The following is a 25,929-nucleotide window of genomic DNA, read 5'->3' as shown; positions in this document are numbered from 1 at the left end:
GACAGTTTAAGCGACAAAATGCAAACTCAATCTCGAAAGTGATTTTGCCAACCTGAAGTGACACATTAATCAATGTGTCATGCTGCAATATGAGGGCAGTAGGTACCATCTGAACAATTCTCAGACATCTGCTCCTTTCCTATTTATTTATAAGGGAGAGAAGGGAACCATTGGCCCTGCTGGGCGTGACGGGGAACTAGGACCCACAGGGTTGCCCGGGGTTATAGGACCTCCTGGGCCTCCTGGGGAGGACGGAGACAAGGTACTTGCATTAGGGAGTAAGTCTGTAATGCAGCTTTATTGTGAAGTTTGTACTGATATCTAACTCTGTTATTCACGAGTTATAATCATACTTAGGGAGAAACAGGTGGACCGGGCCAAAAGGGCAGCAAAGGAGACAAAGGAGAAATTGTAAGTTAAATTATTTTTTTATTTGAATAAAACTAACATTTTTTTGTTAGTGGCTAATTGAAGATCTGACTAATAGTTGCGCCCGCACTCTGTGAACAGCTGCCATTAGCTCTTGGGTGGAAGAGTTGCTGAAATATGTTCAGTGTCAAAAAATCTTAATTCTTTACATCTAACCAATAGCTTTTGTTTTGCATTAACTGTTCAAAGTAACTAGAAATGCAGAAATACCATATAGCCTAGGAATAGACCCTTTTTTACCTGTTCATGCTGAGGTGAGGTGTGATATGGGGTTATGGGAGTAGATCACTCTTGGACCACAAGGCTTTTTATTTTTATGGTAGTTTTAGCAGGTTATAGCAGGCTTTCAGAACGACTTGTGGTAATACACCATTTTGGCTTACACATGTATAAGAGCATCTGATAAACCCTCCCTATAAATGAACAATTATGTTGTCTAAACAGCTTGTTCGCTATAATGTTTTTCTAAAAAGTAAAAAAAAAAGCCAAGTAAACAGGTAGGCAAAGGAAAAGAAGCGTAAATCTAATACTAAACAATAAAGAAATCATTAATACTGCCTGATAATGATCGAACCAAAAATTCATTTTGTCATTTTGTGCCTAACAGCATTCAAGCACATCCTTCTTCCTCCAAAAGACTAAACTGTGTTGCATAACTTTGCCCCAATGTTTTATTATCTATTAGCCATTGTAATGTGACATTAGGAATCCTCTTAAAATATGTCCAATTTATCACTATAAAAAAAGGATTATATTAATCAAACTACTATCTAGTATCAAAAAGACCAGATCAACAGGCTCAAGTCAACTATTTACAATATATATTTGTTAAGGAATTGTAAATACGATCTTTATCTGCTGCTATTAAATGCACAACCACAATTTTCAGTATGTGAGTACACATACTGAAAATAGTGACCTAGCATAGTGACCTATGCTTCCATACTAAGAAGCACCATATAGAGAGGCAAAACATTTATAATTTGAATTAAATTTATAATTTCACTGAAGTTATTACTTTACATTTTTAATTTAGTCTTATTTGAATTGTTTAAGATAAAAAGAGCTTTTTGTTCATCAAGCTTTTTGTCCGTCAAGATGTGGCAATTTTTTCGTTTAGAAAATCTGTAGAATCATCTAATAGTTAGTCATTTAGCTTTTCTTGGGCTGCCCAATGCTCTACATTTTTTTTTTAAACATTCTTAATTCTTAAGCACACAAAGACATTTATCTGGGTAATTCCTATGTCTTATACCATGAAAGTGTTTTGTAAAAAAAAACAACTTTTTTTTTATTGAAAACAGCTCAATGGAAATGTGGAACAGTGAGTGAAGATGACCCAGAAAGATAAATAAAAGTCATATCAGGATTTGTATGCTTCCTACAGAGAAGAGCACCCAACTGATGTGAAAAGAGTATTAGTAGACTGGTACACACCTTCTGTAAAAAAAAAAAAAGTCATACAAGTAAAGTGTAAATGTTAAAATACATCCTAAGTGGCTAATATAGTTTGAATTTGGCTCATCTCTCCATTGCCATGTTGTCGAACATGTTACGGAGTGATGAGCACACATCCTTGAACATATGTTACTCATGTAAGGAAGTGAGGAGAGGGTCTTGCCCAGGATCCCAAGGAGGGTAATGAGGTGAAAAGGAAGAAGAGAACAAAGCAGCAACTGACAACCAAAGCAGAAGGAAGATAGGCAGCAACAGACAGAGGGGTGCAGCTCATCAAATCCAGATGCAGCTGGAGGCTTCACAGCTTAAATACTCCACCCATTGAAATGTTGAAGGTCATATATATCACAAGTTATATCTTCAAACACAAATTCATATTCCATCAATGTGCCCTTCCTACTTTCTTACTGGATCCAGCTTAAATGTAATAAAGTCGATCACTTGATTAGGATACTCTCTTGAGATATGCTTTTTTCTAAGCACGATTTCTCTGGCACATGTAGGAAACCAGCCTCCATATGGTATCTATGAAATGCCAAGACTAGAAACATGAAGCAAAATTAATTGACAGCTGAACTAATGAGGATGCACTTTAAATATGTTAGCGTGAGAAAGATTATGAAAATGTAGCTGAGGGACTTAACTAGGCTGCAGTTGCTGCTGTGTTTTGGTGAATGCTTAAGACTTTATGCTCCAAGATTTGGATAATTCCACCTTTATTTTCTGGGTTCTAAGTTAAATTTAGTAGTCGTGCTAAAGCCTAAACTAGCGGCTGCCTTATATACTAACCATTTATCTCTGTGAGTTGACAAAGACTTAGCTTATTATTTTTGAGAGCCATTAATAGTATTCAGTTCAATTCACTTTATTCATATAGCACCAATTCACAACACATGTCATCTCAAGACACTCTGCTGTTAATCACAATGTTCAATATGTCTCAGTTGGTTTGTGATGAATTTGTTTTCAGGGACCTCCTGGACCCGTAGGGATTCAAGGACCTGTCGGCCATCCAGGACCTTCTGTATGAACCATACTTAAATCATACTGCTATTGTTTTGTACATCTTCTTAACAGTCTTCTGGATATTTCAGGGCATGGATGGAGAGCCAGGTCTACGGGGTCAAATGGGCTTAAATGGACCAAAAGGTGATGAGGGATCTAGGGGCTTTAAGGGACCATCTGGTCCGTCTGGATTGCAGGTAAAAATAGCCCTATTGTTATAGTTGATAACTCAATTATGCCTTAACAGTTAAAATGTCTCTCTCTCTATTTTACTTATCACCATGTAGGGAATGCCAGGACCCCCAGGAGAGAAAGGAGAGAATGGGCATGTTGGTCCAATGGTAGGTTTAGCACTGCCCAGGTTTGATAAAATATAAAGGAATTCAAATATGAACACTGATCACAGTATTTTTTAAATGAAAATCGGGCATGAATGTTGCAAACCATTTTTTCTTTCTCTGCCAATAAATTAGCAAGATGGTCATAAAACATAACTGTTGCATGCATTTTGCCCCCTAGAATTGGTCTTCTGGTTTTTCCAATGTATGCATGTGTTTTCTTTTTATCTGCATGCTATGACATTTTTAAATAAGTCAATGGTGCTGAAGATGTATTATATTCTAGATTCATTTGTAAATCTTTGATCCACTGTTTGACCTTAAAAAAGCTTTGGTATCATCAAGCCACAGCTATTTTATATAGCAATATTCTTGCTCTTTTTGTGAGGTTTGAAACACAGTTTGAAGCAAAAATTCTATGACTGGTTTATTGAACAGCTTTGTTAAAGATAACAATTGAAGGGGCACCAGTTCATCTGAAAATTTGTGGATTTTGGGGGGGAAGGACCTTGTGAGAAATGCTTTAAGATAAAAGTCAGCGTCTGATGTTTTTCAAAACCTTAATGGAAAAGCTCTCTCATTAAAGCTAGGTTTACACAGAGCAGTAACTGGTCTTCCGTACTTTAATCTTTTGTCTAAAGAAATATATCTTGCTGTTAGCTTGAATCAATGGTCTATGGTCCTGAGTTCAGTGTCATGATTAGTTATTGTTTCATTAGTATTTCTCTAGATAATGTTTTTATACAGTACAAGATTTCTTAATTCTGTAATGACCAAATGATATAGAGTAATATACAGACCTTCCTGGGTGTCAGATAGAGATTAGAGCAAATTGTTTTATATTGCTTTAGTTTTAATAGGCATTTGCCTCAGATGCATAATTCCGAGACTAACCTTTCTGCATTTACCAGATTTTATTCAGTTTCCACTTTATTGCAAAAAAATTACTTAGCCTTATTTTCTTTTGTTAAAAGGCTATTTTTTGTTTACATTTGTTCTTATAAAATTTCGGTAATATAGGGACACAAGGACTCCTGTTAAAAAAAACTTTGATAACAAGGGAGATCAGGTAAAGCAAATGTGTTTCTCAAAAATGTTCAAACTAAGTCAGAAAAATGTGTTATTTATATGTTATGTGATATTTAGAGTCTTGTCTGACTGTGTGAATGACCTTGCCCCACCTTACCTATCTGAGCTTCTTCAAGCATACTTACCTTCTCAGCCCTCAGGTCAGTTGGATAGCAGCTCCTGTGGGTCTAAAAGTGAGCTTAGAGGGGACAGTGCTTTCTCTATTCCTCCTCATATGTGGGGTAGCCTTCCCCTGCAATGTAGAGAAGTTCCTTCACTGTCTACTTAGAAACTGTGGTTGTTTAAAAGTCCTTTATAAATAAAGTCGGTATGAAATGGTGTAGTATATCATATCCATGTCTGCTCCTCACCATGGGGGTTTTCAGCTGCTATGGCAATACAATAATAAACATACAGCTCACCCCTTTTCTGATAAACTCAGAAGTTATCTCTCTAAGCCACAGAGTGTTAGGATCCTACCTCTTTGGAAGGGCTGGTTACGTTGATTGTCAGTTCAGATTTCTATCTTATGTTTGTGGTTTGAACTGTAAGCCTCGTTATGCTGTTTGGAGTTTCTCTGTTAAAACCGGGTGAACTCCATTTTACCCCCAGAGACTCTTCGTTGGCTCCAGCAGTGTACAGGTTGCCCTCGATAGACTATGTTGTTTTCTCTGTTTGTCTCTGGGTTTATTAGTACATATTTTCCTTATCATATTAAAGCTGTTTCTCTATTTTTCTTTACTCTGGGTCATTTTATTTACCCCCCTGACTTCTAAAGGCCATGCTTGGAAGAAATAAAAAAAACAAAACAAGGTCATCATCAAGTCTGCATCACGTCACCATTCAGGATAAAGCTGCTTACATCCAGTACATGTTTTTATAATGTGGTTGTTGTAAATTTAGTCTCAACTATGATTGAACTGCATGTAGTACAAGGGCAATTCACCTGAGCTTATTAAACTTTGATTAGTTACGTCAGTTAACTTAATTAGCAACAGCTGTGCTGATTGTGTTGCCGGATATCAAACTTTGATGATGATGATTGTTAACATCGGTTTCCATCAATCTCACATGGCTTCAGGATTAAGTCTTGTTATTTTCACATTATTCCTAAGACTTACAGTATCTTTAAAAAAACGGTAACCTGGGGTTTGCATCTTAACTCCTAAAGTGAGGCAAGTATAAATAAATTAGAAGGAAATGTATATTCTTTACCTCAGGCTCCCAAGCTTTAATCTTCTTCCCCAGTTCAATAGCTTTGGTAATTTTGAGCATTTCATCTAAATTTGTGTTTTCCCTTGGAAACCGTCTTTGTGAGAGCAGGTAATTGGATTTGCCGTCACAGAAATAAACACAGGTGTAACTAATATAGCTAATTATGCTTCAGCTTCTGCTAATATTCAATGCATTCCAAGCCAGGAAGACAATGTATGCACTGACGAATAGAGAGACAGCAGAAGGGATTTATCGCTATCATTCACCAACAGTAACATTAACAACTAAATGATTCATTAGTAGAAGAGCAGCAATACCTAAAGGTCTGTTTTACGCTAACCAGCTTAATGTCTTTTGCAATCTGTTTGTCATTAGCACTGGTTTTAGTCTATAAAACTATATGAGTGATGATCATGGTGAGTCAATAGGCTTTAATTTACATGTCCTCTTTGAATTTGTGTGTTCTAAGGGAATTCCTGTGCTTAATGTTGAAAAAAATATATAATGCAAGGGAATGAACATGGTGGCTCAGCATGCAAAAGGAAGGGTGGGCAAAAGAAAAAAGTTCTGACAGAATGGAGTGTTAGAGTGGAAGGAAAAGGCGGGGTGCTTATTGTGAGCAGGAAGACAGTGTGACAGCTGCTAATCAGATTAGCCTCAGCCTTGGCTGTCTAATGAGCATCCTCCTTTGTGACAGTCATCTTGCAACGCTGTCAGCCATGAACACACGCTCAGCAAGATTCACTATAGCTTGCCTTCTCCACAGTCAGATTAGGGAGGGAATGCATTAAAATGGAACCAAAACAAGAGAGAGATAGGAGAGAGGGGAGAAGCTGAGGACTCAGTGGGAAAGTTTTATTCATGTGTCAATGTTGCGGATCACAGAGTTCTCCCCTATAATGCTGAAATGTTTCTGTGCCAGAAGGATATGTGTTTCCTCCAGTCCCACACGGTCTCTCCCTGTGCAGAATGTCTGTCACTCTGTTTCAGTGTCTTTACTGCACAAGGTTCCCTCTTCGACTTCAGAGTGATTCAGAGCACAGCTCAACATCAACTCAACTAAAACTGAAGCCAGGAACTGTTAAGATTAATTGCTTGGTGCTCTCTTAAGCTGCACAGACAAGTCAAATCACATGTTGTCGCTGGCTGAGAGAATATGCTTGAGCATATTGCAGGCTAGAGGTTTCTTATTAATAAGTGAGAATAAGAGAGAGGCAGTCAGAGGCAAAATGGGCCAGAGTTGGAGCTTTTGTCGTATTGAGGGTAATGACCTGTCTGGACGTCTTCATCATGTCAGTACTATGATAATCAGAGATACTGGGCCATTGCATGAGCATTCAAGCGTGGGCTGACATCTAACTCTTATTTAATGTAGGAGGCACCAGCTCGCATTTACTTTGTAATGCTTAATGTTTTATATTTGATCCACATAGAAATTATTATTTTCTTTCTTTTCAGGGGCCTCCAGGACAGCACGGCCCACGAGGCCCTCAGGGACCCCCTGGAGCTGAGGTGTTTTTTCTAATCATATTTACATCTACGTTAGAATAAGGCCATTTGCTTGATTACGCTGACAGTTTTATTTAGTTCACAGTATAACAACAACATTAAAGAAATAATTTTCCTCTGAAGATATATTTTTAGTTCATTCTAAAATGCCTTTTCTATCATGTTCGTCGCATTTTCTTTTAACTTTTTACAATAATGTCCCTAATGACAATATTCTAGTGGCAGTGACCTAGAGCATATATAATCAATGTATATTCAATAAACCATTTAAAACAACAAAAAGCTGGATTTAATTCAGTAATGCAATCAGCATATTTAGCAAAACCATTTATTCAAACAACCATATTTATGATGGTTTATTTTGAGTGTTTTTGCATAGTTTCAGACATATTTTGGTTGTGAACAATATGGTTCGAGAAAAAATGGCTCACAAAACAGATTTTTTTTCTATGATTTCTAACACAAAAATTAAGCCATATTGCACTATCATATAAAAATAAAATAAAATTATGGCAGTGTTGATCTTGAAATGTTGAGCCATTAAGAGGCATTTCAAACCCTAATGTCAAAGCAGGTGGGCCTTTTTTCTCTATCGACTCTTTTCTTTAATGCACATCTTTATACGTAAATCCCATTGCTTTTGAAAGTTTAAATATTAAAATTTATTACAATGTAATCCCTGCAAAAGAGTTATATTTAATACTCCATAAATCATTAAGAGGCATAAGACTATTATCCTGGAGAGGCAGTTATATTTACTTCAAGCAGTGGCTGTCCTTGTGCATTCTCTTTTATTTTTAAATTATTTAGCAGTCAGCTGCAGAGAGCTGTGAAGCTCACGTTAGTGCTTTATCACAAGAAACATGGACATGCAGCACTCCAGAGGTAGTTCAAATCTATAAATAGATTGATACAGAAAAAGATAGAAGAGAATGAAATAGATTTGAGAAAAGCTGTTGACAGAAAGGGTTCAGTTGCTCTGTGTGTTTTCCTCTTCCTTAGAAGCTTTTTGCACAGTCTAGTGTGTACATGCGTAAACAAAACAAAACAAAAACTGACAAAATATGAGGAAAAGGATTTTTTATGACAAGACATTATGCACAGACTATGGCAACAGATGACTTTCAGGACTTTCTTTGTAAGCTGTGATATTTTTGTACCGGTTTTAGCATTTGTAGAGCAAAAATGTTTTCAAGCAAACAGAAAACACAGCAGAATAATATTTTCAGAAAGCAAATGAATATTTAAAATCAGCCTGTGTTTTCGTTAAAGCTTTCCTTGTTTTCCTTTTCTCACACGCAGGGCCCACCTGGCTTGCCTGGAGGAGTTGGTCAGCCAGGTCTTGTTGGAGAGAAGGTCAGAGAGAAACAAACTGTGTTTAACAATAGACTGGAGCATCAGTCTATATGCTGGTTTTATTGTTTAAAACCCTGTCCTTTCATCAGGGGGAGGATGGGGAAGCAGGTGATCCAGGGGCAGCTGGGGAGCCTGGTCCTCCAGTGAGACTTTTGCTTCATTTCAAAATTTATACTCATAAAAAGCTAAAACCTTTGTTTTGTAGCGACTTCAACCTTTTCATGATCCCTTTTACTGCTTGTTCAGGGTTCTAAAGGTGATGTGGGTGAGAAGGGTGATGCTGGTCCTTCTGGGGCAGCAGGGCCACCTGGAACCAGAGGAATACCAGGAGAAGATGGACCTAAAGGCAACCTTGTGAGAAGATGTGCTATTTTCATTTTAGCTTTTATAAAGACAGTTGATCTTTTAATCTTACAGCTGTTTTGCTCATAGGGTCCTCTTGGATTCCCTGGAGATACAGGCCCCCCTGGAGAACCAGGCATCAATGTAACAGAATCTTATTGATTATATTATTGCTTCCTCAATAATTTAATTTTCGATATTTTTTCTCTATAATCATAAATCTTCTCCCAGGGGGTTGATGGATCACCTGGACCTAAAGGAGACAGTGGAGAAATTGGAAAAACTGTGAGTTTTGTGGTTTTGTGAGTTATTGGACTTAAAAAAAAAAATCCTAAAAAAGGCTGGTGTTTCCTAGTGTTTAAAGTCCATGGTTCTGCTTTCAATTGCAACGTTTTATTTAGGGACCACCAGGAGCCTCTGGAGAGCCTGGTCCACCTGGACCTCCTGGTCGGAGGGTGAGATTATTTTATAATAATAAAATATTCATAGCTAATATTTTCAACTAAACCCACTTAAACTTTTCTCCACAGGGTCATGTTGGTGCTGCAGGAAAAGAAGGGAAGCAAGGCATGAAGGGAGTCAAAGTAATGAATATATATAAAGTTAACCTTGGTGACTGGATGCTTCACTTTTTTTCCCGTTTTTCTGCAGATCACACATTGTTTTTCCTCTCTTTGCTTGTACTTCATAGGGAACTAAAGGAACTCAAGGTCCACCTGGAAAGACAGGGCCAGTAGGACCACAAGGCCATCCAGGGAGGCCTGGCCCAGAAGGTCTTCGAGGCATTCCAGGTCCTGCGGTTAGTATGGGTGGACCACAGAAGCAAAATGTTACTTATCCATTGGACCACTGTTGTTATCTCACAATAACCATGTTGACCCCATGTTGCTGTTTTAAAGGGTGAGCAAGGGTTGAATGGACCACCAGGACAGACCGGACCGCCGGGACCAATAGTAAGATAACAAAATATATTTTTTAAATGAGAAAATTGATTTTCCAAAGTGATGATATTCGGTATGTTTTTGTCAAATAAAGCATTCAGAATTTACAGCAATGCTGTAAACTCTTTACATCCACTTTAGGGTCCACCAGGGCTACCAGGGTTAAAAGGAGACCCTGGGAAAAAAGGAGAAAAAGTAAGTGTAAAGTTATTTGTGATTCAATATGAAGAACATCGTTGATGAAGCTTATCTCTGTCTTTAGGGCCATGGAGGGTTGATTGGCTTAATTGGCCCCCCAGGAGAACCTGGTGAGAAAGGTGATAGAGGCCTTCCAGGGAATCAAGGTTTACCAGGATCTAAAGGAGATGAGGTAACTGGTATCTCACATTATTGTGTGCCATGTACCTAGTTTTCTACAAATAAAGGTAATTAACATGATGATGGATTGTTTTTATGTTTAGGGTGTGGTCGGCCCACCTGGTCCTGTCGGCCACCCAGGTTCACCCGGACTGTCTGTGAGTGCCTTAACTTTTACTACTGCTTGCTTTCCTTCATAACTCAATCTGTTTTTTTTTTTTCTGTTCAACACAATTCTGACAATAATCAGAAAATAAATTAAAAGCAGAAAAATTAAGGATAAACGAAAACCAACTTAGAGATAACAGTTTGAAATCAGCTCATGTCTGACAGATATTTAACAGCCTTGGAGCAATTCCCTAATTTAAACATTAATAGTTTTTTATCCTTTTAATTGTGCTTGTTTTTAATGATTAGTTATTTGTTTTCTCAACTCCAAGGGAGCAGCTGGCGAGAAAGGATCTAAGGGGGAGATGGTAAGTATTGTAATCTGTCTTGTTTATGCATTCACATCTCTTCGTGGAAAGCAGCTGCTGGGAACATATGCAGGGGACAAAGGAGACATTACATTTGTAGGGAAGCATGTTCTGTGCTTCCTAATCACTGTCCACTGTTGTGTTTACTACATTTAACATAAACTTGCTGTACAGATTTCCTTGCCATCCTTGTTGTGGTTTTCTTTTTATTAGAACTTTTTGAGAGGATTTTGGTCTGGTTTATGCTGTGATATTTTAGACCATATCCTGACAGTGAGTGTGTCCCAGCTTTAACCACAGAAGGCTGATGAACACAGCTGGAAAATCCTATCAGTAGCAGCTATACAGCATCTGGCCGGTGTGAACAAGGCATAAGGTGAAATGAGCCTCCTGTCCCTGTATTCATTTCAGGGTTATGTTGGTTCCAGAGGAGATCCAGGGCCTGCTGGTCCTCCAGGACCCCCGGTAAGCATGTGATCTATGTGATCCACATCATGGCACGCTGGTTTTAGTCTAACATCAACCATTTTGGTTCCATTTTAATGCCTCCTTAACCATGTTCCCAACCTTCAGGGACCCCCTGCAACATTTGTTCAACCGCTGCCAGTTCATGAAGAGAGGAGGAAAAGACGAAGGCACTCAGACAATGCAGGAGGAGCAACCCCATTAATGGAGGAAGATGTCCATTTTAACACTGATGAGTTCCTACAGGGAGATCAGCCTCTGGAAGATGCTGAGGGAATGGAGGAGGTGTTTGCCACTCTCTCTTCCATGAAGAATGAAGTAGAGCTCATGAGAAAGCCCCTGGGGACCTTTGAAAGTCCAGCCAGGACCTGCAAGGAACTTATGATGGTTCAACCTGACTACAAAGATGGTTAGAAAATGGTTATCTCACAGCACCTGAGCATTAAAGCTTAATCAGAAGAACATTTCTTCAAAAAAATAACATCTTTAAGTATTAGTTTTTATATGTAATGTGTCGCAATTCCTGGCCTTTTAGGAGAGTACTGGATAGATCCTAACCAGGGCTGTCACAGAGACTCCATTAAGGTCTTCTGTAACTTTACAGCCTTTGGAGAGACCTGCCTGCAACCTAACAAAAAGATTGAGATGGTAAGCTTTTCATCTCTCTCTGTTTCTGGCATTGTAAAGCAAATTCTGTGCTGTAAAATGTTACATGTCTTAGTCCAAAAACTTGAATACACATCCTTTGTCTGCCCCCTGTGGACATAGGTTAAACTGTCCTCGTGGAACAAAGAGAAACCAGGAAGCTGGTTCAGCCAATACAGGAGGGGCAAACAGGTAAACAAATCAAATAAATTAGCATTCATTCTTACCTTTTTAAAAACAGATGTTTTTTTTTAGATGATCAACTAAGGCTTTTTAATTCATATTAGTGCAGAAGACTAAGTGTGTAGGACATGGGTCAATAAAGACAATTTTGCTGGTACCCTTTCTGCTTATCATTTAGACTATATGACATAATAAAAATATACTTGTTTCTTTTTCAAATATTTACTAGAATAGGTTTGATAGATTTGTTTGTACATGTGACAAAAGGCTGGACATTACAAATGTGTTTATTCCAACATGAGTATACAATACATTGCATATTACTGCTTTAACTGCAAGAAAGCTCCTTATTAGGCAATCCTTTTTTTTTATTATTATTATTATTAATTTATGATGCTGAAGTTTGTTTTACTGTTGCCTTGCAGCAAGACAGTTCTGGGTTCCATTCCTAGCTGGGGTCTTTATGCATGGAGTTTGCATGTTCTCCCCATGCATGTGTGGGTTCCCTCCGGGTACTCAAGCTTCCTCCCACTTTTCAAAAACATAAGTGTTGGGTTAATTGGCTTCTCTAAATTTTCCTTAGATGTGAGTGTGTGTGTATGCATGGTTGAATGTCTCTGTGTTGCCTTGCAATAGACTTGGGGCCTTTCCAGGGCATATCCTGCCTTTACCCAATAGACTGCTGCAGATAGGCACCTGCCCCACTGGGACCCTGATGGAATAAGCGGGAGAGGACGGATGGATAGAATTCATGTTGCTGTTGCAGAGAGGGAAAGCATTCCAGATGTTGACTTTGTCTAACCTGGCATGGGATAAGTTGTCTTGCCCAAGTGCAGATTCAGTACAGAAAAGTGCAAAGCTTGATCCTACCTGCAGAAGCCATGATCGTCCTATTCCATTGGGTTGTTTGGTGTTGCTGTGTTTATCAACCTGAATACAATTCAAATAAAGACATAACAAGGACTATCTGATGTGCTCTAAGACAATAGATTAATCATTCTGTGATAACAGCTCCAAATTGTATTAAAACTATTATGCTCAACTGACTGCAGCCAAACTTTTAAAGGAGGAATTGACATTTCAGGTTGATCAGATTCAAAGGAAAGCATCAAAAGCTGAATTCCATATTCAAACTACACCATTTTTTTGATGGTCCCATTTTGGACTACATTGTGCTCAATTTACGAAGACGAGGGTTGGGATCCACTGGCGCCATCAGCTGCAAAAGAAATCTAGATTTTAATTGAACGAAAATTCTCCTTTAAAAAATGAAGAAAAAACTGGAACATTTTTGGAGAGTCATCGTAGTTTTTACAGACAGAAAAAGAAAACATCCAACATACCCCAACACTGGGAAGGTGCTTGGTTTTGCTGTAGGGCAAAGCCGTTACACATGGCCAGAGATTTTTTATAGGGCAATAAAGCCTTGGGATTGCCAAGAAATCCTGGAGCAGGACATGCTGCCCAGAGTCGGAGATCGCAACCTCAGTCAGTGCCCTTTCAACATGACAGTAGAAACAGAGCACTCAAATAAAGGTGTTCAGGAATTTATTAGAAAAAAACACCAGACCCATCCTACAAACCCAGACATTAAATCTTTCCATTGATCTTAGGATCTGAAAATAATAATGTGCACCTGAGAGCATTTGCTTAAGAGGAGCAGGCCAAACCAAATGCTGGCAAATTCTGAGTTCTCATTAGGGAATGCAGACATTGCTTGTCAGCAGTGATTGGAGTGAAAGGTGCCGTAACAGAATGTTAAATTAAGCGTAGCATGTTCAATTATATTTGTTTAATTATTATGAATATTTTGCTAAACAGGTCATATTCAGTCTTTTTTAATGAGGAATAAACAATGATGAATTTCCTCCAGTTTCATGTATTTTCAGATGTACAGTATTTTCAAATAGTTGTCTCGCTTCTTTTTTTTTTTTTTTTTGCATTGTAGCAACAAATATGTCCACACCTTTACAGTTCTATATTTGACTCGATCAGGTTTTCCTTTGTTCATAAATCTGATCACTGTATAATTTTGTTTGACTTGGAAGATTATATGTAATAAAGCTTCTGATTGGACATTGGCAGCAGTTGATGTCAGCTGTCAGAGTTATTCACACAAATTCCCTGTGCAGCTGTGTCCCATTGACAGGCATTCATGGTTCTCATGTGCAGCTGTTTGGAGGTCTCATAACCCCTCTACTTTAATCTGATCTCATATCAGAGAGGAAACCTGTGTTTTGTTTGTATTGATTGTCTGATTGGAATAATTTAATTAAGCACATTTTTTATTTCTCTTCCATTTCAGAACACTAATGCTCGTGTTTGTATGCCACTCAGTTTTCTTACATTGACAGGGATGGGAACCCCGTGCATGTAGTTCAGCTGACCTTCCTGAAGCTGCTAAGCGCCACAGCCAGGCAGCGCTTCACCTATACCTGTCAGAACTCAGCTGGCTGGTTTGACAGCTCCTCCCGCTCCTACCAGCATGCACTCCGCTTCCGGGGCAGTAATGATGAGGAACTGACACAAGCCAAGAGCCCTTTCATTACACCAGTGCACGATGGATGCCAGGTCAGTGCTGGCATGTGTTAGAGAAAAGACAGGATGCAAAAAGTGGAATGATCATTAATGAGAGTAATTTGCATGTCAACAATGTTGCTGCTGTCAGCTGGTTGAATACATTTGTAATCTTCAAATCCCAAACTTCATTAGTGATTTTGGCTAAAGGTTGGTAGAGCTTTTTAGTTAAAATGAACCAAAGCTGAAGCTAATACAGATTTTAATTTTTCTTCTTTAGTCTCGCAAAGGCATGGGAAGGACCATTTTAGAGATTGTCTCCCCCTCCGCAGAGCTGCTACCCGTTATAGATTTTGCTCCACTGGACTTTGGCAACAACAGCCAGAAGTTTGGCTTCCAAGTTGGACAAGTATGCTTCAATGGCTAACACATCTAGAATCAACAAAAGAAATTGGACTGGCTGTGGAGGGTCAACTTTTCCATTGTGTGGTATATTATTTAAGACCCATCTACACACCTTGCAATATGTTGTGGATTTCTAACAGTGAGAATCGCAGCAAGAAGAAGATACCAAACAACAGGGATGACATTTTTATAAAAGGGAATTATTAGAGTTGGAAATATTTAATTTCTTTTACTCTTTTCTTGCGGACTGTAAATTATACTCTGGATTCAGAAGGACTACCCTACACAACCATAAAGAAGCAGTAGTCTTTCTTTTTTTACTGCAACATGGGACAGCTAGGTTGGACTTTTTAGATAATTAACTTCTCGCCATTCTAGTATCTTGCAAAATCCAAGACTGAATAAATCTGAATTGCAATACTCCTTTGCATGTTTAAATTGCTCAACAATAACAATTGCAGAGCAGTTGTGAACCAGCAGAGCATATTAATTCCACACTAGCTCTGTAATTAAATTTCTATGTGCAGGGATGATAAATTGTCCTTTTTACCCTTCAACTGCACTTTGCTCGATGAATTACCTTGTTGTATATTCATTAGGAGTAGTGAGCTATTGAACCCAATGCTTACTTGAACGAATACGGCTGTTCTCTTTTATGGACTGCTTCCGTTCTATAACCTTCCTAACAAGGTTTTCGAGCCATCTGTGTTTCTGCCGGCTAGAGTTTTGTTTTTTAGAGAAATAGCAATTCAGCAGAGGTAAATAATCACTTAGTGTTCTCTTCTCTAAACAGGAAAGCTTTGCACCAAGAAATATTTTATACAACTGAGAGCAAATTTTCTTACATGAACTGTTTGATTTTCAATGCCTGACTTAAGATTTTTTGTGTGCACATCGTATTTTTTTTCTTTGCGTTTTTTATTCAGGCATAATTTGCTCTGCTGTGGTGCTACAGATGATTCTGTTATTTTTGTGTAACTATGTTTGTGTGTCTCCATGGGTAGGTTTATAGGACTAGATAGTTTATTGCTCTTTCAGCAGCACGAGACACTCAACCAGGATTGTGACAGTGCTACAGATTCCTTTTTTATTTGCACATCTTCTGGCTGATTGTGTTATTATCACAAAGCCTGCGAATGGAGACTCAAAAATGTTCAGGGGAGCATGGTTGATTGCTCGCAAGGGGAAAATCTGCTTCTAAGCCAATTTTAGATTCTAATGTTCCAAAGGCTTTCAGAAATAGAACCCAGTATCAAAAACAAAGATATCTTAGACAAAACATATTATTTAGAAAATAAAAATGTATGTCAGATTTGTGTATAATCTCCATACATTAAGTTTCAAAGTATAACCCTCCCAGTTGAAATGACATATTTATTTGCATGTGAGGGCATCTCTACTGTAGAACTCCACTTGGGTCACCCAGCATACATGTATTTATACTTAAACTGTTTTTAAATCGGGTGACCTCATTCAATAACTTTAATTATCTGCCAATTCAGTCATTCTTTTTTTATTATTTAAATATGTACTTAGACCCCAGTGATGCTTAACAACAACATTTCTCTTCTTTCTTTAAGAGATAAAAGGGTGTCTTCAACTCGGCTCCTTAGGTAGAGTAGGATATTGCTAGGTTATTGGGACATAATCTTGGAAGTTTTTGCAGCTTCTTAAGTTCTGATTTTGGCTTCATGCAGCAGCTGTGACCAATTTTAATCTAATTGTTTAAAGTAACTTTTAGAGTAATATTAGGTTTTGAATTTCCATTGTCTTCAATCTCCAGGTTTTGCTTATTGTCTGGATTTCCCATGGTTTATATAAAGCATTTCTTGTAACATTGCTTCTCCTTACCATTACATTTTCACAATTATATATTTTAAAATCTTTGCGGCATGCAAACTATGACTTAGCCTAAGAATAAATCCTATTTGGACCTTTAAATTATACTTTAATTGTATTAGATTAATTGGATACAATTGGAAATGTAAATTATTAAAAAAATTAAATAAGTAGATTGTGAAAAAAGAATCATTTATTTATCAAAGCTTATTTTTTTTACATGTCGAAACACTAGTAAGCATACATTTTAAAAGTCACAGTTATTAATAGAGTTTCCATGAACTGGGTTAGATATTATTCTCTGAATTGGCAAATCAGGCTGCAAGATCATGTAAAATTACACGTACCTATGAATTCCAGTTTGATGGAAAATTTTATCTCAAGCTTAACTAACAAGCGCTTAACTACCTCCTCTGACTCAAAATGTAGAGTGCGTAAACAGCGAGTGTAATTATATTATTCAGTCCTGCTGTTCTGTTTGTTTGATGGCAGTTATGCAGTGCAGTTATTTCCCTCCTCCTCTCCTGTATCTCACTGCCCCTTTTGTGAATAGTGTTTATTGTACTAAATTTATAAACTGTACAGTTCTTCCTTTGACAATATAACCCATAGGCTGTTATCAGCAATATGAATATGCATTTTTCTAAAGTTGACTTGCAAATAAAGGTGCTCCAATTTGGTTTCCTTCTTTTTTTTTTTTATCAAAGGACCATACTGTTAGACTGCATAAACTTCCAGTGTGTCAGATTCAGACTGTCTGCAATTCTTTGTGACAGTTTAGTTTCTACTCGACCAATGAGGTCTGGAACATTCCCTCAACAAGCGGCAATCAGAAACCCAACACAATCGATGTAATGAAGTCTGATTTTCTCCCCAGTTCATTTATTTCAATTAGCTTTGTTTCAGTCCTCAAGAGGAAAGGCGGTAAGAAGACAGATGCTAGGGACGTATTTGAAGATGAATGGTGAGAGCAAACAACCATGTCTGGAATGGAATGACTGAAGATAAGAAATGTTGCTGTGGCCTTGCCAGTGGAGATGGCAAAAGCTTAACAGATAGATCCTCATTTGAAGTAGACAGAAATACCTTGTGACATACTTTTGCCAATGGTATCACCTGCATGTTTGTATGCACACAGCACACACTTTGCTCTTGTGCCCCAAATTCTGGTAAACGTCAGGACTTTCATCTGTTTTAGGGACCATTGTTTAAGGTTTGCATCAATGTCAAGGTAAAGGTTACAATGTTTTTCTTTATTTTTTGCACTCTCTTTTACTTAATTGAATTTTTAGTAGACTAAGCTTGTGGTCCAGAAAGGTCATCTGTTTCCACCACCTTCGAATGATAATAGCAGAAACACAAAGTGACTGACAGTCTGGTATTTCAACAGTACAATGGCCTTTTTTCCTTGTCCTTAAGTATTGCTTTGTTGTTCCTGTGACACTGCAGATCCAAGGTATTTTATGGGTTGGTCCTTGCAAGGATCACTAAAGAAAATAATTTTCTTAGAGATGTGATACTTTGGGGAAAAAAAACTTATGATTAAACTTTGCATTTCAGATTATGTGCAGGCTGAACAGTGAGAGGGACCCTTCATCTGTCTGATCTAAGATTTCATTTCTGTAAAAGCTTTCGGGAGCTTTGTGAAATTGCTGTTTCATATCAGCAAATAAGCTTTTTGCACTAACACTCACTAAATATAAAACATAAAGGCAAAAAAAAAAATGGATGAATAAAGATTTCTATCACTGTTCAATCTCTCAGAAACAAGTGAAAGAGATGTACTGGCATATTGAACTTACTCTCTTTCTATAAAAACTGTAAAAGTATTTACACCTTTACAGACTCCTTGTGTTTTAACACATTTCGCCTTTGTACCACACACAGGTGACCTGAATAAATATCAAGATTCCAAATCATGTTTCCATTAATTTAAAGGAATATTATCCAAACCAACCAAGTCAAATGTGAAAAAGTGATTATCAACCTTGTTCAGTGATAATTTGGCTTTATATAACCTGATTCCTTGATTCAGTGTCATTAGCCACTCCCAGTTATTACAAATCAAGAGATGAGATAATAAAAATGGACCTGTGTGATAAACTGAAGTTGGCTAAAAATCCCAAAATGCAAGAAGTCACATTCAAATGTAAAGACATTCAAGAACGGATAAGAGATCATTGACATCCATCTGTTTATAAAGAGCTATAAAGTGGCTTTGATTCAAGCAGATCAAAGTGAAACCCATTATGTTTAAATAGAGAACAAAATTGAACAATTTAATTCAGTATCACATGGCTTTGGTATAAATCTGTCACACAATGAAAACAAACAACAAATGATTCCAGGATTTTTTTTCTTATTTTGTAACATCTGAGCTGCCTATAGAATTGTGTTGTATTGTTTGTGCTGTTGAGGATACAATAACTCTTTGGGCTTGTAATTTACTTGATGTAAATAAGAATGATATATGATTTGATTTTTGTTTCCATCTAACCTTCAGATAGCTTTCAAAGCCTTATATAGACAGGCTGTTCTCGGGTTCTTCCATTTGTGCTGCACTGTCTAGAAGTACACCATTTGAAAAAAGATGGATTACAAACATTTACAACCAAGCAATATAATTAATTGTTATTTTAAAAGATTTGAATTTTGCAAAATACTCTGTGTGCTTTAACTGTTACATTCCCATGCTAATTGAATTGTTGTTATTGGTGGTTTGTGCTGTAGAAAGATTTCCTGTATAAGGGGTGCAGATTGCTATTATCAGTTTCCTGTCTATAGACAGGGAACTTATAATATCTAGGAATTTTGATATGAATTTGAATCTTATTCCCTTTTTCCTCAGATTTTTTTTTTTTTTGGTCTCTTTACAACTCAGTCTCTGCACAATACATTTAACAAAAAAACAAACAAATAAAACAACTAAGGCCAAGTTCTAGCTAGGTCATGATGCCTGTGAGTCCTACTTGTAATGTAAACTGTAACCAATGGGGAAACTCATTCTCTGCATTTTTAACCAATCCTCTTGGATGAGCAGTAAGCTGCCATTGTGTGGCGCCTGGGGAGCAATCAGGTTAAGGGTTTTACTCAGCAACCAAGAGTGGAGGTAGAAGGTATCGAACCAGGTAATCACAATCTTCACAGAGCACAAGTGCACTACTCTAAACCACTAGGCCAGCACTCCCCTTTGTTGCAGTACTTCCAATGCCTAGTGGAAGACACAAGTAAGGAATCTTCCAATGACTTAAGCAGTTAAGTTTTTGATGGGATACTACTCTGCTAAAATGCCGGCATGCCCTATCAGTTCCTTCATTAGGTACAACGCCCACATGGTTTCTAGATTCTGGGATATAATTGGCTGTAATTGAAAACAATAAAGGATCCAACCCATTCAGGTGGGAAATTCTTTGATGTTAATCTTTGTAAAAACCCTGTTTAACTCATCTATATCAACGGCAACAAGATCAAAAGATACATCATGCATGAACAAAGATTAATCCTCTCTACTTATCCCTTGTTGTGCTTCATGTTTAAACAACAAATCAAAAGATATGAATAGATATAATGCACTGCACTAAGGAATCTTATCACTCTAATATAATGCATTAATAAGCATATTTACCCGTACAAAAAAGGAATATAGTACTAACAGTCAAACAAGAAGACAATGTGACGGTTTGAGGCTGAAATACAGTAATTAATATAACCTTGAAATTTGCTCTCTCCTGCAAAATCCTGATGGAGAATATTCAGTCTTTTTCCTGACAGTCTCAGTCTAAATCCTTTTACAAAAATTTGCTCAATGTCTTTGAATCAGTTTTACATTGTCTGCATACTGTAAATGGTTCATCAGCAGCTCTGAACCAAACAGTGATAACACACTAATGATTAATAGCTCATTAGGGACTATAGTGTTTTGCTGAATAAGAAAATACCATCCCTCATGACTGCAGTATTGCATGCCTTGTGATGCAGCCAATTGTTTTAGAAATCTAATTCAAATGAGCCTCACACAAGGGTCATACAACTATTTTGGGGTTAATTTCCTTGGAATTGTAATTACACTCTCTTTAAGCCAATAAAATTATCTGAATTATCATATCTGAATTTTATTCTGTCTTCATTACAGGTTATACGGTACTTTATGAGCAAGCCTGCAGTGCCTCACATGATACAAGATCAATTCTAATTCATTTATCAGTAATCACTTGGTTATGATGAACCTTCTGACTTGGGGCAAGACATGTTAACTAGTTGATAAATAATAATTCTATCAAGAAATTATTACTAGATTAATCCTGATGACTAAGAGATTTAGAGCTGAGCAATAAACATTCAGTTTAAAGTGATGAAACTAGTTAAACTAGTTTAAAATTGATTTTCTTCCATTCGGAATATACCATTTGGTATATTGGTCTTTGGAATTTGTACTCCTTGGTTTTGGTTAGTGTGATCTTGACAACAATGCTACCACTACCAATAGGCTCTTTTGATTGGAGGGCTGACAGCTATGACATGTCACTTAAGATAGCACAACTTTACTGATCTCGAGTCTATTGCTGTTCTTTCACTACTTCATCTGACACTTGGCATTGTACATGGGGATGTACAGTAATACTATGATGCAGAAATATATTGTGTGTACACATAGAGGAAGAGCTGGCATTCCAGTCTGCTGAGTGATATAGAAATAATGAGTTATCTCAGCCATTATTTATTCTGCGTTGGAGTAGGGATCTAAAAAGAGAGGACATCCGTTCTTGAGTATTACAAGATGGAAGTTGGTCAATCCAGGGCCAACCAAAACTCCTCTCACTGTTCTTAACAAAACAGTTAGGGGAAACTTGCTGTGAGTACCTGTACGAATTTCTTTTACAATGCATTTTGGAAAACCTCCTGTTTCTTTGTAATAGTTCCTTGCATGTATATATAGTGTGAAACACATCAATCTGACCTATGAGAGTTATATGTTTTATCAGATTGACAATATTCTGTCACCTTCTCTATTTTACTATTTGGAAGTGAGAGGCATATATTGGAGCAAAGCGTTCAACCAGCCCTGCTCTGTTGTTCAGTGTCCCATTAATGATTTGAACAGAGCTGTGAGTCTATAGTTGGCACTGATAAGCTACTTTCAGGCCCAGGAGTACATTAGAGCAACCCAGAGGCAGCAAGATCCATAGTAGCTGTGTACTGTACTGACAGATGATAGGAAGATTGTGTCTCTCATTCCGTCTTTTTTCTGTCTTTTTTCTATCACTCCCTCTCTTCTAATCTCTCTCTATGCTCCCAACTCTCTCTGTTTGTATTGGAGTTGGAAATATTAGAGATGTTTGTGTTGTTTTTTTTTTTCTTTACATTTCCTGCTCTCCGTTTTATTTCTCAGCTGTTCTCTCGTGACATTGTCTTCACCCAGGCTAAACATGTCACAAAGCCACAGTGAGATCTAAACAAATTAAACAGATGTTCGGATTAATTAGAGACACTCAGCAGGAATTGCTGTACTTCATGGTGAACAGTGGCCTTCCTTGGGTCTCAACATGTCCACCCAATTCCAAATGTTCTGCCACAGCTTGATAACTGCAGACACTATTTTCCAAACCACTGATGTGTGCATAAGCATGTATGCTTTTTTTTTTTTTTTTTTGGATCTTGCACAATGCAAGAAGTGATAAATAACTCGCCTTACCCTTAGATTAGGACAAGACAGCTCAGTGTTGGATAGATGTTTTTTTGTGGTGATTGTAAATCATGTGCAATTGTGGCTGAGCAGGAGTTCCTTTGTATTATTGTGCATGTAAGCACAGCTACTTCCAGGTCCAATCCACTGCCCCTTTATCTCAGAAAAGGTGGGAGAAATCATTTCCATGGGTGCCTCTCTCATCAGAAACGCTTATCAACAAAGCTAACATTAGTAATGCACTAAAAGGAATGGCCTGAAGGCGAGGGAGGAAAAAAAAAGATCCCTGGGCAATTGGACAAGTAGCTCATAGTGATTGGAAAGCTCAAGGCCCTGCATGTCTGAGAGTGTCAGATGATTATCTAGCAGACGGAGAGACCAGATTTAAACATGTGGCTTGTCAACGCCCCCTCCACCTACAACACGGGGATGCATTTTGCTGTCTGCTATCTCTTAGCATTCCCAGCCATGGTTACCACCGCAAACACTTCAGCCACCATCCTATCCTCACTCATCTCAGCCTTTACTAAACAGAAGACCAGTTTGTGCAAGGTCTTTCTGGTCAGGCAAAAGTATCAGTGGTGTCTTTTTATTCACTCCCCTACAAGAGCAATAAAGCACAAGAAAAATCAGAAACAGACAACTAGAGACGTTAATTCACTAATATTAATATGGTTTGAATGATGCAGTCTGCAATAACCAAACAGAGCGCTTCGTCGTGATCAGCTTTATACCCTGATCAGAACACAGGGACCACATCTGTATTCAGCTGTGGGGTTTGGTGTGATTTGTTAGGAGTGAGAGTGCCAGTGAGAGAAAGCAGTGTAGCTGCATGACCCCATCACTCAATAGAAATGATTTTTTCCCATAAATCAGACAAGGCAGTGAGGGAAAGAGAGCAGGCAAAAGACAGTGACTGAGTGATTCAGCTCTGGGATTACAGTGGCTCAGACTTCAGCTGAAAAGGGAGGGAAACTAATCGTTTCCATTCACATCAATGAGTCTGGCTGCTCCCGCCTGTATTCCTGAATGCACTGAAATACCCATACTCTCTCCCCTTCTCACTCTATCATTCTCTTTTGCCATCATTCAACCTCCTTCTTTGCCCTATTTGTTTCCGCTCTCTGTGGTTCTTTCTGAATGATCTATGCTTACTGTCATGTATTAGAGATAAAATTGATTTGGTATTTATTCAGTCACAGAGAATCAGAAGTGACAGCATTTCATGGACACCTGGATGCTTTGCATTAATCCTCCCTAAAAGCTGTGAACTGCATGGATAAAAAGTTTTGCCTGAGGTGTAAAGGTTTTAAGATGAAAGTACAGAGTATACAAAAACGTATATTAAGTGAGCATTTTGCACCTAAACATATTTTGGTCTGGTACTCAGCTCTGTTTATGCTTGCCAGTATTTGTTTGCATAGATGATTGTAGCTCTTTCTCCAAAATGAAAATCGTACCCAAATGATTAATGTTCCTAATTAATTAATGGTCCTCTTCAATGTCTAGTTTGTTTTCTATTGATTTTATCAATGATAAAACAATGTGTGTTTAATTTGTTGCCTACTCTAATAAACCATAAAAAAAAATTGTCAGAAAAAAATCCTGAGATGCCACTCATAGTAAAAGAGGCCATTACTCCAAAACTAACATATAAATAAAGACCACAGGGGGCAAAGACTTATTTGTCCTGTCCATAAAGAAGGAAATATACAAGAAACATTTTAGGAGCATTAGTCAGAGCTCTGGCATAAATAAATCATCAATAAGGATGATGGCCACCAGCATTTTGCTAAAGTTCCAAAGAAGTTTTTCGACAACAAAGCCTTGATCTCAGCCCTTAAACACCACATTCTTTGCCATTATTATGGAATTTAACCAATAGCGCTGATTTTAGCAAAGCTGACTGATCGAAATAGAACATGTTATGTCTGATTTAGTCCAGTAACTTGAGATGGAACACAGGTGCTTACTAATTAACTTATTGTGTTATATTTGGGTTTAACTATTGAAAATGAAGTTATTTAAACAGACACTTCACACCTTAATAACTTATTTTTTCTCCCTCATGTGGATATCTACCAGTCTCTGCCATCAGTCTGGAGAGGTTTAGAATTACTATTCATTTACAGTTATGGGATGTTTGCGGGACATCATGTTTATTTCATTTAATTCTTTGCAAACACCGTATTCTGTTTGTTATTTATATACATTTTTGGTGGACCCCAGGAAGGAAAGCATGGCTATAGCTAATAGGGATCTGTATCAATAAACTAAACTGTTTTCATTCATCCAAACTATTTAAACCGGGCTTCAACTAGCCTAAGTTTTTTTTTTTTTTTTTCTCAGTTCTGCTCCAGATCTTGGTTGATTTACTGGTAAGTTTTGTATCACTGTCATGTTGTCCAGTAAAGTTATGTTGAGGCTTTCTTCTTTCTCTCCATGTTTGAAGTTATGATGGTTTTTTTTTTTTTTCCTCAAATGTTGTGATTTATTTATGCCAGACAGGCCGTTTGTTCCAGTGTCCAAAATGATACATATTAGACTGCATTAAGGACATTCACTCAGACTTCCTGGTCTATATTACCTTATCTGTAACAAACTTTAGCCTGTGCTTTATGTCTATTCTTTGGAGCAAAGGATTCCTCTTTGCACAACTCGCATATAAATGAAACTGGGGCAGTCACTTGTTCACATTAAAGTGTTAGAGATTTATTTTAGCTACTAGCAATGCGTTTTTAGTGTGAGTTTATTTTAATTGCAAGACCGGAACATGTTTTTTGTTGTTTAGAAGGTTATCCAAGTCTAGGTGGCTTTCCATGCAATGTTCCAACTGATTTAAAGTTTTATAACAACTCTAGTCCTGATTATATAGTCAATACACTAGATACACAATCTTTTACAATCTTCTGTATGAAAGCATAATACAACTATCCAAATCTGACTGTATTTGTTCATGCGGGATTTAATTTGGGGAAACTTCCTTAAAGATGTTGGGTATGTAAAGGCTCAGAACAGAGGACCCAGAATTCAGAGCAAACAGACAGGCGTACTTCTCAAAAGTGTTTATTAGGAAACGTCGGATCTGTAACTCAGCAGCTAGGGCGTCTAAGGCCAGAATCTCTGCAGAGGGAAAACTTAGGTCAGTGACCTGTTAGTAAATCTGGTTAGTAAATCTGGTGGAGGACGATTAAGAACGCGTCAATCAGTAACCTACTTTTAGAGTTCAGTCTGTGCCCAGAAGAAGTAGTAGCATTCAGCCAGATGGCTAACAACAGCATTGGGCGAACGTCGCTCAGAATTTCGGATGCTGGAGCCTGAACACTGCCATACTGGCTGATTAGCAGACCCAAACTGGCAAAGGAAGGCAGGATTATCCAGAAGACGGCCAAGCCTGTGTCAAAGAGGTTAACAACAGTCTAGGCCATAAGATCAGAGATCCGAATAGGTACCGATTTGGAAATCCAGGTCGAAGTCAAGAAGCAGATCCAGGTTCAGTCCACAGGCAGAATCCAGCAGGAGTCCGAAGACAGGTCATGAAAACAGATCAGAACAGGAACAGGCAGGTTCAAAGATCTGAAAACAAAACAGGTAAGGATCAGGCAATCAGAACACGAACAGGTACGCTAGAGAGCTCTTACTGGAGGGTTGAATAATCTGGCATTGATGACTGGGAGCAAGCAGTTTAGATAGCAACT

General features: G+C 37.8%; 1 protein-coding gene across 2 annotated transcripts in view; it reads left to right on the top strand.

Annotated features, from left to right (window-relative positions):
- The window catches only part of col5a3 (collagen, type V, alpha 3), a 57,260-nt gene extending 40,045 nt beyond the window's left edge, over window positions 1–17,215 (top strand). For both annotated transcript variants that reach the window (XM_015372090.1, XM_015372089.1), the window contains 25 exons: window positions 155–262; window positions 358–411; window positions 2,858–2,911; window positions 2,982–3,089; window positions 3,180–3,233; window positions 6,972–7,025; window positions 8,325–8,378; window positions 8,468–8,521; window positions 8,625–8,732; window positions 8,811–8,864; window positions 8,952–9,005; window positions 9,122–9,175; window positions 9,251–9,304; window positions 9,412–9,519; window positions 9,620–9,673; window positions 9,803–9,856; window positions 9,924–10,031; window positions 10,123–10,176; window positions 10,459–10,494; window positions 10,906–10,959; window positions 11,068–11,368; window positions 11,495–11,607; window positions 11,728–11,796; window positions 14,125–14,358; window positions 14,585–17,215. In XM_015372090.1, coding sequence (XP_015227576.1) covers window positions 155–262; window positions 358–411; window positions 2,858–2,911; window positions 2,982–3,089; window positions 3,180–3,233; window positions 6,972–7,025; window positions 8,325–8,378; window positions 8,468–8,521; window positions 8,625–8,732; window positions 8,811–8,864; window positions 8,952–9,005; window positions 9,122–9,175; window positions 9,251–9,304; window positions 9,412–9,519; window positions 9,620–9,673; window positions 9,803–9,856; window positions 9,924–10,031; window positions 10,123–10,176; window positions 10,459–10,494; window positions 10,906–10,959; window positions 11,068–11,368; window positions 11,495–11,607; window positions 11,728–11,796; window positions 14,125–14,358; window positions 14,585–14,731 — 2,196 coding nt within the window. In that variant the 3' untranslated portion in view covers window positions 14,732–17,215. The remainder of the gene's footprint in view (window positions 1–154; window positions 263–357; window positions 412–2,857; window positions 2,912–2,981; window positions 3,090–3,179; window positions 3,234–6,971; window positions 7,026–8,324; window positions 8,379–8,467; window positions 8,522–8,624; window positions 8,733–8,810; window positions 8,865–8,951; window positions 9,006–9,121; window positions 9,176–9,250; window positions 9,305–9,411; window positions 9,520–9,619; window positions 9,674–9,802; window positions 9,857–9,923; window positions 10,032–10,122; window positions 10,177–10,458; window positions 10,495–10,905; window positions 10,960–11,067; window positions 11,369–11,494; window positions 11,608–11,727; window positions 11,797–14,124; window positions 14,359–14,584) is intronic.
- Window positions 17,216–25,929: the final 8,714 nt, after the last annotated feature.

This window comes from Cyprinodon variegatus, unplaced genomic scaffold (genome assembly GCF_000732505.1).
Source record: "Cyprinodon variegatus isolate N-32 unplaced genomic scaffold, C_variegatus-1.0 Scaffold68, whole genome shotgun sequence".
In the NCBI taxonomy this organism is placed as follows: domain Eukaryota; kingdom Metazoa; phylum Chordata; class Actinopteri; order Cyprinodontiformes; family Cyprinodontidae; genus Cyprinodon; species Cyprinodon variegatus.
This window is presented reverse-complemented; position numbering and strand designations above follow the sequence as displayed.